The 12446-nt window shown below is 33.6% G+C and overlaps 2 protein-coding genes across 4 annotated transcripts; both read right to left on the bottom strand.

Annotated features, from left to right (window-relative positions):
• Positions 1–727: 727 nt before the first annotated feature.
• Positions 728–3997, bottom strand: LOC103496185 (reticulon-like protein B11). Of its 3 annotated transcripts, none has more exons than XM_008457943.3 (6): positions 3807–3997; positions 3372–3552; positions 2862–3003; positions 2724–2793; positions 2425–2631; positions 728–1057 (listed from the first exon to the last, which is right to left on the bottom strand). In XM_008457943.3, the coding sequence occupies exons 1-5, from the start codon at positions 3865–3867 to the stop codon at positions 2462–2464; spliced, it is 624 nt and encodes a 207-aa protein (XP_008456165.1). In that variant the 5' UTR covers positions 3868–3997; the 3' UTR covers positions 728–1057; positions 2425–2461. The 3 variants fall into 3 exon arrangements, with proteins under 3 accessions (XP_008456165.1, XP_050941732.1, XP_008456167.1); XM_051085775.1 differs by having other exon boundaries at positions 2462–2631; positions 3807–3991; XM_008457945.3 differs by having other exon boundaries at positions 2457–2631; positions 3807–3991.
• An 809-nt stretch (positions 3998–4806) lies between these two features.
• Positions 4807–7630, bottom strand: LOC103496186 (uncharacterized). Its single transcript, XM_008457947.3, has 2 exons — positions 7133–7630; positions 4807–5544 (listed from the first exon to the last, which is right to left on the bottom strand). Exons 1-2 carry the CDS (start codon positions 7373–7375, stop codon positions 5269–5271), a joined length of 519 nt encoding a protein of 172 aa, XP_008456169.1. The 5' UTR covers positions 7376–7630; the 3' UTR covers positions 4807–5268.
• Between the last annotated feature and the right edge of the window lie 4816 nt (positions 7631–12446).

Consider the following 12446-nt stretch of genomic DNA (forward strand, 5'->3'; position numbering starts at 1 on the left):
TCTGTATCCTTTTGGCCTTTCTTTGTCCCTTTTTTGCTTCCTTTGGTTTGGCACAAACAATACCATGTGCTAGATACTAGAAATTTGCAGAGAAATATATATAAAAATCAGTGTGTGCCAAAATCATAAGTCATAACTAAGATGCACTTGAGAATTTTATAAAGAACCAACAGTGATTTGGACAGCTTAAATAAATATATAGGAACACTTGCGTCCTTTGCACAACCCCATACCACACAAACCAGGGGACAAAAATACATGTGCTTGGGTGCAGAAGTGTCCCAGTAATAATAATTTCTCTATTCCATGCGAACTCTTTCATAATCTTTTACTCTCCTCCTAAATGTTTACCATTTTACCTTAAAAGTGAGGTTCAGAAACTTACATTTGCTTTACATGAGTTGGGGCATTTTCTCTGTCATTACACCTGACAAGAAAAATAACTAATCAGCCTAAGCAACATATTGAGATTAAAAAGAGAAAAATCACTTGGACTTCTTCCTTCTTATTTCCATAACAATCCTGGATAAAAACATTCTTGAACCATAAACCATTATGTGGCTACAGTTTCCATTGTATATGAGAAGCTAAGTTAGAGTGTTTTCACTGAAGGGTATGTTAGATTCCGAAGCAAACCAAGAAACCTCACCGCAAAGTCTCGTTACTATTACAATCCAGGTACAAATAACAGCCATGGTACAAAAATGACAAAACAAAATAGCCAAAGTTAAAGAAAGGTTCTAATCTATGAAATTTTATTGTCATTTAGTTCAAATAACAAGGATAATTGCCAAAAAAAAAAAAAAAAATTACAAACCCAGAGTGGGAAACCAGGATAACCAAGACACTATTCAATCCAAAATCAAACACTATTGATTTCAGTTTTCACCCCAAAGATGAAGTCAGAATACATTTCTGTTAAACTATATACCACAGCTTTCTAAAAGATCTAGAATTCTGAAGTACATCGCTTATAAAAGCAATCTTAATGCCTCTGATCAAAACCTTCAGATCTACTCATCATCCTTTTGAAAGCCAGCCAATGTGCCTCTTCATACTTCAAAGTAGCAACAAGTAAAACCAACGCAAATCAGATAAACAGATGAAAATATTGAAAACCAGAAAAAAGTTAAATAGAAGTTATGGCCAGACGGAAAAAGAAATTAAAAGAAGCTAAACAAAAGTTCTTCAACTGAGAAGACAGCAACTACGTCTTTTGAAAACAAAAATTATAGTATAACAAGACTCAACTACCCTATAAATAATTTTCTATTTGCAAAGTTTCTTACCATACACAAAAACTTTCATCCTACATCCTATGAAACATTTATTAGTTGAACTATATTGGATTGACCATTGTAGTATAGCACATTCTCAAGAATCAGGGCAGCCCATCCAAAAATTATGTGAACAATATAACATTACCCACATCTTAAATCTTTTACCACAAGATAAGCACATTTGACAGATTGGTTAGTTTGGCCAAGAACATAAAGCTATAAGTCAACTTCATTGACAAGCATAGTTTGAAAAAAAAATAATAGTAATAATAATAATAGAGATGTATATTCATTATAAGAACTAAAGAACAACCTAGTAGCCATGGGTAGACACAGCCCCTTCACAAAGTTCTACCAAACAAGAGATTTCTAATTGAAATTACAAAAGGATTTTGCATGGACGATGCACCACCAAGAAGCATCATGCTGCACTTAAAGCCTAAAGGACTTTAAAGAAGAACACTTGTCTTCAGATAATCGGCTATTCCTTCTAGATATAGATATACGGGTAAGGAAGAATAACTATGATGGGTAGTTCTGCTAGAATGGGCTATAATGAAATCACCATTTATGGAAATTACCGGTAAGTGGTAACATTGAGCCATAAAAAGATCAATAACTTCACTAATCTAAGGCAGGGGATGAACAATTACAACAAATCTATTTATCAGAAAAACAAGGACAAGCGGAGATGAAAGAAACTTGTAACTAGTTAATTTCTCTAACTAATCAACTGAAACAGGTGTAAAAGAAAATATACTAATAACTAATTCATTAGCTGTTATGTTTCTAAAAAGTTGAAAACAAAGCGATCAGAATTTTGTGAAGTCTTATGAGATGTTAACGTATAGAATGTTGAAACTTAAGAAGTAATAAACTAATCTCATAAGCTAGGAGAAATTATTCACAAACTTCAAGGTCTAACAATCCTTCATCAAGAGAAGTAGGTGGCATTTAGATTACAATAGAAAGAAATGAATTGATGCTCAAATAGGAAAAAAAAAAAGGGTAAATAAGAGATTTTTTTACAAGCATTAGAATATTAGCACATAATAATCAATATGTTAATCAGAAATAATTTTAATGGTTCGAGTCAGGATACAAAAATGGAGTCAAACATTACGAAAAAGATAATCCAGCTCACTTCTTTTGGCTACCAATCATAAAACGAGGTACCATGCCTATTGCATCTTCTTCTCCTTATTTAAGGGTAATGGTATCTTCCTTAAAACATTCTCATCAAGCTTCCTGTATTGCATCTGAGCATATCTATGTGTTACACACAACTTTTCATCGATGTGATCTTGGTATTTATCATACACTATAGGAGCTGAAAGACTGAGAAGGACCCCTGCAAAAATATTTTGATAAAATGCATAAACTACAACAGCTACGATATTTGAACTGCTGATTACAAATAAATGAAGGCCCCACAAAACTCACCAATATAGACCAGTGTAAGAAAATTGAAGAAACTGCCAATGAATGACACAATCCATAGTGCAAGAGCAACCTGAAATCATGAATAATTAACACAAGCCCCAGCCACCACAGACAAAAAGAGAAGTGATGATACCTTACCTGAAGAAAGAGCTTAAGGTTTCTGCCTATTGCAATATCACGTGCTATAGAAAGTGCAAAATTGATCCAAAATCGCAGTTCATTAGCAACCATTGAAACAGATTCCTCAGAAATTTCCAGATCAGGAAGCGGAGGTAGAGGTCTGAATCACAAAGGAAGGTAACTTTTACTCTACTCCATTTCATTTCAAACCTTGAGATTGTGAACATTTAATCAGAACTAACCTAAAACAATAAATCTAAGCCATATTAATTATTACCTCAGAAATTTTCCAACAAGTAGTTTGAAAAACGTTCGACTTTGTATGGAAATATTTATTTGAAATCCTAAAAATTACTAATATGCTAAGATTGATACGACGAAATGGGTCTCTAATAATGTATGTTATTTACTTTGATTCATCATCCATTTAAAAAACATCAACTCGACAAACTTTGACCCAAGAGACGGAGGTTATAAAATGAAACTATCTAAAGCACCGAAAGCTGGCAGAAGGAAGAGTCAAAATACCTATTGAGAAGGGAAGCAGATTTGGCCCAGAAAAAAAGAATGATGACAAGAAGCAATAGAACATTGGCAACAAAAGATAAGAAGTTGTAACCGGCTCTTTCAAACAGGTACCACAAAGCAGTTGCAGACGTTAGCATCACAACCCCACCACACCATTTCTTCCATAACAGCACATCAGCCACTAACAACATTTAACAGAAATAAAAAAGAAAAGGGAGCAAATTAAAAAAGAACAAAAAGGAGAAGATCGGAGCATTTCTTAAAGAAATCAACCCAATGAAACACATAATTCAGATACAGATTGCAGTGAAAAATTCATTTTCCAATCATGAAAAGATAAACCCTGATGGAGGAAGGAATGCTAAAACATCAATGCAAGTAGCAATTGGAAAAATGAAAGATCAGGAAACAGAGAAGAAAGGAGAAGGGAAGTACCGTGACCACCGCCAAGGGCTTGATGAACAGAAATGCGACGAGAAGAATTAGATCCTACCATGGAAATGTGATTAGGGTTTGAGAGAAAAAGAGAAATAGAGGGAATTGAAAGCCAGAGAGAAAGGATGAAGGTTGAAGAAGTGAGGGGAGCAAACGGAGAATACTAGCAGCCAAAAATTTCAACAAAAATTGAACACTTCATTCATTTATTTACTTATTTATTCTCATATTTATTTTCATTTTGGGCTGGGCTTTTATTAAATCTCCAAGCTGTTTTCATTCTCAATTTTTTCAGGAGTTATTCTATTGAATTAAATAGAATTAAGGTTGTTCTTCTTAAACTATGTGTAAATTGAGTCAATATGGATGATGAATAATTAAGCTTCTAATCCCTAGGTAAATACCAGTTGAGTTGAGTTATGTTTTTTTATTATTATTATTATTGATTCAATTTTTCTAGCTCATCCTTTATTATTTCAAATGGAGGATTTAAAAATTGAATCTCATAACATTAAGGGTATGATAACCTCCAAATTTAAGAAAATAAAAAGATGTTAACTATGGTTGAATTAAGCTCAAGTTGGCACTACTTAAACACTTTAAAGCGTTTTTATGCTAAGATAGTTTTATAATAGTGGTCATAATAATATTATGTGAGTTATAATAATCCATATACAATAAAAAAAGTAATCTATGTATAATAAAAAAAGGTGTTTGAAATAGCCATTCTCGATGTTTGGGTCATATTACTATTTTACGTTCCATCTCCATGCCTTGATTACCAATGATCTAAATCATTTATCAATCTCAAAAACGACCACATTCATTAACAAATACTTGTGATTCAAACAAATAGTCAAAGTATCCCCGTATCATCAGTCTTCTTCATTCAATGTTAATCGTAATGGCAGGATCAAATTTTCATCCCTCATTCAATTCTAATGCTTGGTCAAAGCATGCCCAAGTTTCGTATCTAATAAACTATATCAGTTTCTAGAAGTGTCGGCCAAAGGATTGAATCCCATTTCTTTAACTTTGCATATCTGCTCATCTTAGAATTACATCCCTTCCGTTCATAAATCATAAGCAACAAGTTAATATAAATAAGTAATAGACATCCACGAGTATCCCTCAGACAACTAAAATTCTGTCTGTTCAACATGTAATGTATTAGATATTCTGCGTACACGTTGGTTGTCATGCAATTGAAAGAGAGAGTGTGTGGTGTCCTGTGGGAAGATAGCAGAATTATATTCAAATGATCCAATTCTTCCAACCTCACCTGCAATAAAATCACAAAAGCTAACAGATCCAGGTACTACAACGGCTCATAAGGAATTGCAAACCAGCAAAATGTCAGGTATGCAAACTCGTGGCTGTCATCTGGTTCGATGCTCATCTGGAAAGGCCTGGGGTGAAAAGTTCAAACTTTAAACTTCGATTCCAGGTAGGAAAGATCCAGTCATGTTGCTTCATCCTCACCCTTATCTGTATCCCCTTCATCATCAGAGGATTCTTCTTTCTGATTCTCATCTTCACCTGAATTCATTTTGCTCCTCTTTTCTTTTCTTCTTTGCTTCTTCTTTTGGCGTTTTAAGCGCTTCTTTGCAGTACGCTCCTCAGCAGCTTTCATTCTCTCTTCCCTTCTCATATTGAATTCGGCTATTTCTTTCTTTTTTTGATAATCAACATCCATTCTAGCAAGTCTGTCTTGCTCTTTTCGCCTCATTTGTCGATACTGCCATTTGAAAATTTTATGGAACAAGCAGACATTACTACATAATCCAAGGATTGAGACATTACCATAAACTCAAGAATAGCTGCTATTTATTAAGGATGGAGAGGAATAAAAATAGATTAAAGGTAAGCAAAAAGATCTAATGCATTCTGAAGTAAAAAGTGTAGACTTAACCACACAAGTGGAGACTTTCTTTCCTAAATACCAGTAACATTAAACCAGGTTGAAAAGGATCGATTCCAACATATTAAAATATGAATTTTCCTGACTCCTTAAAATATGGAAAACCAATTTAACATCAGACTAAAGAGCATTTTTATTTCAAATAGTATTTTCATAAACCTGTATGCCGTCCTGTCACTTTAAATGACACTAGCCTTTCTTAGATGAAATGGGAAAATAAACAAAAGCACTCTACTGTTACTCCATTGGCCAAAATTTCAAAAGTATTGTTGCAAACAGAGAATTCATCTCCATACTACTGTTACTCCATGGTCAATTGACGCGCTCTACCACAAAAACCTGAGTGATAATAACCATAGTATAGTGACTTGATTTTGTAGGAGACGATCATAGTTATATCATATGAAAATGTGGGTGCATGGAACACAACATTACTCCAGCACATTTCTACCTCTCACTGTGTGAGAATAAGATTAATTCATTACGTCACCAGAAAATTTTATCAAATGTATGATCTTTCACTCGAAAGTTTACAAGATTATTAAAATGAAACACTGGGCATCCCACTTTAAGGTAAATCCACAATTCTAGATCCATCCAAATTTATTGGTGGATAGTTTCCTTGTTTTTTAACATGGCAGGCATCTAGTAAAATCTTGCCTTTCTCTTCAAATACCACACCATTCCGAACATAAACTAGATGCCCCAATTTTCCTATTACCTACAAACATGAAACAATTAATCAAAGTAATCTAACTACATCCTAGTTTTACTCCTACAATGTAGGTTGTCTTTTTTGCCATGTATTCATCTAATTTCTACCTTTTTCAAGAATGCTTTTGCAATTGTTTCATCAACCCTAGGGCCTGAGCTTCGCTCTTTCAATTTGTACACCGATTTTCTTTACAAATGTCACAACCTCACTTGAACAAGGTCAATTCTACAGGTCGCACAACCGAGTCCTTGAGTTCTAAGGCATTTCTTTGCAGATGCCCATAGATTGAAATAACTGTTCCATGAGCCAATAACCCAATCTAGGAATTTTCAATACTCAAATTCCCATCAAAATAAGAGACATCAAACTTCATTCAACTCCCCTGTTGTTCACACCCTACCTATTTCCCCCCGATAAAAAGTCCTTCCACTCATCATCCTTTGCTCCCTCAATAACTCGAATGATAAAAAATGTCCGGAAACAAGTTTGTTAGCACATCCCAAGGCTTAAGATACATTTCATACTTCGTCAATAACCACTTCAAGTAATGCATTACAAGTTTTCCATCAATGCATCAAACATTCATCGAAAAAATATCCCACAAAGTAATACGAGAACAAAAGTCATCAACAAGAATCAACCCCAGAAGAAAATCTACGCAATATAAAACAAGATAATCCACTCGAGTACCTGGTGAAAATCACCGGAACCAGAACCAGCAGAGCTGCCAGACGTGTTGCTGACACGAACAGGAACATTATCGATGATTCTCCGAAGCTTGACCTCCAAATCTTCATCCTCCTCCTTCACCGGCGGCGTATATTCCACAAGCGCGTTAGACTCAGTCGTGGCCAATTGCGTTTCGGGTTTTGGTTTGGGAGGCATTGGGATCACCAGCCGACGTTCCCCGTCCTTCAGCTTGCCGGTTGACATGGTATTCCAGAAACCCTAAAACCCTAATTGCAAAAATTTCCTCAATAAACTCGAAGAAGCTCTAATGGTAACTGAAGCGGCTATGTTTCTTCCACCTTCAAGTGAATCGCCGATACTTTAACTTCATCTCTGTCGACCGTCGCAGAGCAGTAGGTCTATGGCTCACCGGCGCCGTACGAATTCAAAGTTGTGCTTTTTGCGTTTTTCGGCTATTTGTTGGTTTATTTGGAGTTTTTGAGCCATTGTAGAATCGTTTGTTTTTTTACCCTCAGAAGTCAGAAGTTTTCAGACAAATATACAAAAATACAACTTTGCCCTCTAAAATATAACCAAATTACCTATTTAACCTCTGAATTTCAAAAGTCACCTCATCGGTTCTTTCTTTTTTCACCAAATTGAGAAGATCGGATTAAATACTATAACTCTGTCAGCTCTGCTCATGAATTATCTAGTAATCCTTCTTTCACAACCAGACCTACCTATATTTAATTATGAAGATTAGTTGGATAGCCCATCCTTTTAGTCCGTTTTTGGAAAAATAAGGTCATAATCAAATAGGATCTTCCTCTACTTAATGGATAAGCATTTGTTTTCACTGGGGAATTCTTTCTCATCTAAAATTGAAAATTGAGATGATTGGATTTGCACCCATAGAAACCACAAATTTGATACACAATAAAAGGATACCATAAATCTTTGTTTATTTATTTTCGATAATGAATGGAGTTCTTCCAGTCATTCTATCCCATTCACTAGTACTTATCATTGATACGAGAAAACTTTTGTACTTTCTTTCGTCTCGATCCATGGTCTAAACAAGTCACATATACACCCTAGTACATGTGCTCGACACTGAGGGCATCTTCGAAGGGTGGTCGATTTTGTGACATTTCTCATTGGCTGTCTTGTGTTTCTAATAAGTTGTTTAGTAGTTGACATGTTGAGTTGTATACATAATGAGTTGGTTTAAATCAATCCTAACCGGATGATTATGAATTACTTCTATTTTCGATATTAATAATTAATATGATTAATAGTAATATATTGTATTAACCCCAGGTAAAAAGATAAAATAAAAAATTTCAAATTTTTGCGTGAAATGCCTACTATTTGTTTCAGCCGTTACATGATCAACAATTCCATGAGTTTGGGCTTCTGCTACTAACATAAAAACATCTCTTTCTGTGTCTTTGGATACAACCCATAAAGGTTTTCCTGTTCTTTGTACATAAACCCTAGAGATGTCCATTTAACCCACAGGGACGGACTCCGTTGGGACTTGAACTACGTAGGGAAGGGGGAATAGAGTGGGTAGCTTTTTTTCCCCATTGGCAACTCGGGATCGGAGACAGGGAATACATTCCCCAACCTCGGTTTGAAAGAAAAAACTATATAACTAAATATAAATATAAATATGTAGAGTGATCTCAGGCCATCTCGGTGCAATTAAGGCCCGGGATCAAATACCTAAAGGTAGAAGTAAATCTTGGGACATCTCGAGGCCATGTATGTTCGAGAAAGAATAAAATAAAGGCATAATTCTTTCATCCGGACCATCTCGGTGCCACTAAGGCTCGAGATCCAATAATTAAATGAAGAATTATTTCATCTCAAGGCATCTCAGTTTATTGTATACCTGAGATCGAATGAATTAAAAGCATAATTTATTTAATTATATTTACAAAAAAAGAAAAAATAACAAATTAAGAACTCTATCGACTATCTCTTTATGAAATCTCACTTTCTTCTCCACACTACCCCTGACCATCTCTTTCTCTTCTTCCTTTCCTTTCCTTTCTTCCTTTCCCTATTTTATGGATGGATTTATAAATGGATATTTTAATAGTTGAATATTTATTTTTATAAAAAAATGAGAATTTGACATTTTAATTGTTTTAAATAAGAAATTTGATAATTTTCTATCGAAAAGAAAACAACATTGGAAATATATATTTCAAGTAAGTGTGGATGGAAAAAGATATATAAGATTAAACTTAAAAAAAAAAAAAAAAAAAAAAAAGCGGGGAATATTTTCCCATAGGGAATCGTCACCCCGTTCTACGTAGGAAAATTTGTGGGGATGGGGAAGAATGGGATAGGGGACGGGGATGGGAACGAGGAGCGGCATCCCCAGCCCTGCCCATCTTGTGGACATCTCTAATAAACCCTTGTGATGGTTTCACGCAACTTTAGTAGTTCTTCCACTTCCAGGATAAATTCTTCTGTTTGTGCCTTATAAAAAGAACTAGCAGGTTGATGGATCATTACCTGGTGATTTAATAAATGGTTTTTCTGTCTCATCATTATCACGATGAGTCAAAGATAATAGAAAAAATATAAAATCAACAACCATACAAACATCCTTTGTACAGTCCATATACGACTCCACAATGGAATTCAATTTTATCTTCTAGCGAAGGAATATAAAATAGAGGATCTAGCATACCAGAAGTAAATGATTCAATAACCACTATTCCTTTTTTTAGTAATTTTAAAATACTATGATGGTTTCGATGCTTTATGATTTCGTTTGTTATTCAGCAATCCCAAAGTTTATTTTTTCTCTTAAAAATAAATATTTCACAGTCTTTCATACCATAAATATTGTTAAGAGTCTTTTGTCATGAAAACAAAAAAGTTTGTGACGCTGAAATAGGCCTTTACGATAAATCAGCTACAATAAGAAATATCTTTTATCTCATACTACTCTTTCGATACATATCCTAATGGTTTAGGAAAAAAGCAAGAAAAAAATTCTCATATCGAATTCAAAGTGTAATGCTATTATTACTTAAAAAGTTTTCTATCGTTGCTACTTATAAATCGAATATGATAAAAATAGTAGTAATTATAGAATAGATAGATTCCAAATTGTTGAGTTTTTTTATAAGTGGAGCCTGGATACTTCTCTTTATTAGTACAACCAAGAAAACAATCAATTATTCTAATTGATAATATTCATTTAGATACCCCGAAAATAGATCTAATTGCACTTCACACTCCCAATTTTTTAAGATTAAATCAATTCGTCTCTTGAAAAATTACCAAAAAATAGATCAATTTTTCAGGAGATTATAGGATTTTGGGATTGCTTTTTGAAAAGTTGAGTTTTAGGACAAAATGAAGTATGAAAAGTCTAAAATGCCCTTACATGGAAAATTTCTTTTCTTTTTCCCTAAAAAAACCCCTTCTTTTCTCACCTTTTCTCTTCTTTCTTTGACTTCTTTTCTCTCAAGCTCTCTTGTCATTTCTTAACATTTTTAGTCACTCTTAAATAAACTCTTTTGCTATTTAGGAAAATGTTTATGTTTTTTCTTTTATTATTATTGTTACAGATAATGCTCTTGGTTTTTAACATTTTCTTGGTGAAATGTTTAAACCTTAAATGTATAACTCAAAATCAATTTTATAATTATTCTAAGTGATGTAGGGTTATTTAATACATATTTAGCAAGTTTTTTGTTTTTTTTTTTTTTCATTTCGTAAACATTTCAAACTCCAAATGTTCAATCTCAAATCAATCATATACTGTTTTATGTAATATATTTAGGGTGCTCCTACATCTATTTTAGAAAACTTAGCAACTATTTTTTTTATATCACACACATCTCACGAACATCTCGCAACTTCAAAACTTTAAATGTCAAATCCCAAATCAATTATATATTTGTTTTATGTGGGTGATTTTCTGCACATGTTTTAAGTTCTTACTACTATTTTTGTATCTTGCAAACATATCACAGACATCAAGCAAATATTTCGCAACTTCCAGACCTTAATTTAAATGTCCAGTCACAAATCAATTGTAAGCTTGTTTTATATAACTTAGGGTTATTCTACACATGTTTTAGGAAGTTTATAGCTACTTGTTTTGTATCTCACAACATTCAAACTTTAAATGTCAAATAATCCCAAATCAATTCTCTATACTTGTTTTATGTGATTTAAAGTGATTTTATAACATGTTCGTGTAGTTTCTTTAGTTATTTTTTAGTATTGTTTTTTATTTTAACATGTTTTTTCAATTCTCGCACTGCTTAAAACAGAACTCTTAACCGGTGAAAATTATGCGACGTAAAAATCGAAGCTGAATATGATTCTAGTTATCGCTGGTCTGCGCTTCGTCTTAATAGAGGAATGTCCTTTCCGTACTCAAAATGTCTCCCAGAGTGTTAGGGATGCATATGACCATTGGACAAAGGCTAGTGACAAGACCTGTATCTACATCTTGGTTAGTATGTCTGACATACTGAGCAAGAAACATGAGATCATGGTCACTGCACGTCAGATCATGGACTCCCTCAGAAACATGTTTGGACAATCGTCCATTCAGATCAAGCAAGAGGCTATTAAATACGTTTATAATGCATGTATGACGATGGTCAATCTGTTAGAGAACATGTGTAACGCCCCAAAGTAAGTAACTTTAAGTTTAATTACCTTAAGTTTAATTTTGACTATATTGAAATTATTGATTTTTGTAGAATTAGAATTAATTAGATATTTTGGAAAAATATCTAATTAATTATTTGAAATTTGGAAGTTAATGATTGAAATTGTTCGTTTTAAATGAATGTTATTGATTGTTTTTTTTTTTTTTTTGGTGGATTTAGGGGTAATTATATATAGTTATATATAATTGATATTAAGGTAATGATGGAATAATTATATAAAGTATAATATAACTATTAGAGATTGGTTTATTATTTTGGAAAGATAAAGTGATGTGATTGGAGAGAGAGAATATTGAAGTTTAAAAAGGAGATTTGATGGGTTTTTAATGAAGAGAGAATGTTTGAAATTTAGTTTGTCTTGGGGAATGGAATAAGGGAAAAAGAAAAGAATATTATTATTATTACTATTATTATTATTATTATTATTTACTTTATTTACTTCATTTAAAGAAGTCCTCGTAAAGCATGAAAATGAAAAAGAAATTTACTCATCTTTCTCCTTGAATTCAGCTGACTGCCATCCCTCCTCCACTGTCGTCGGTCTTCTCCACTCATCCTTCCACCGCGCAGCAGAGCTGTTAGTTGAGCCGGTTCCTCGCCGCGCAACCAAACGTCGC

The sequence above is a fragment of the Cucumis melo genome, chromosome 6, assembly GCF_025177605.1.
Source record: "Cucumis melo cultivar AY chromosome 6, USDA_Cmelo_AY_1.0, whole genome shotgun sequence".
Classification (NCBI taxonomy): domain Eukaryota; kingdom Viridiplantae; phylum Streptophyta; class Magnoliopsida; order Cucurbitales; family Cucurbitaceae; genus Cucumis; species Cucumis melo.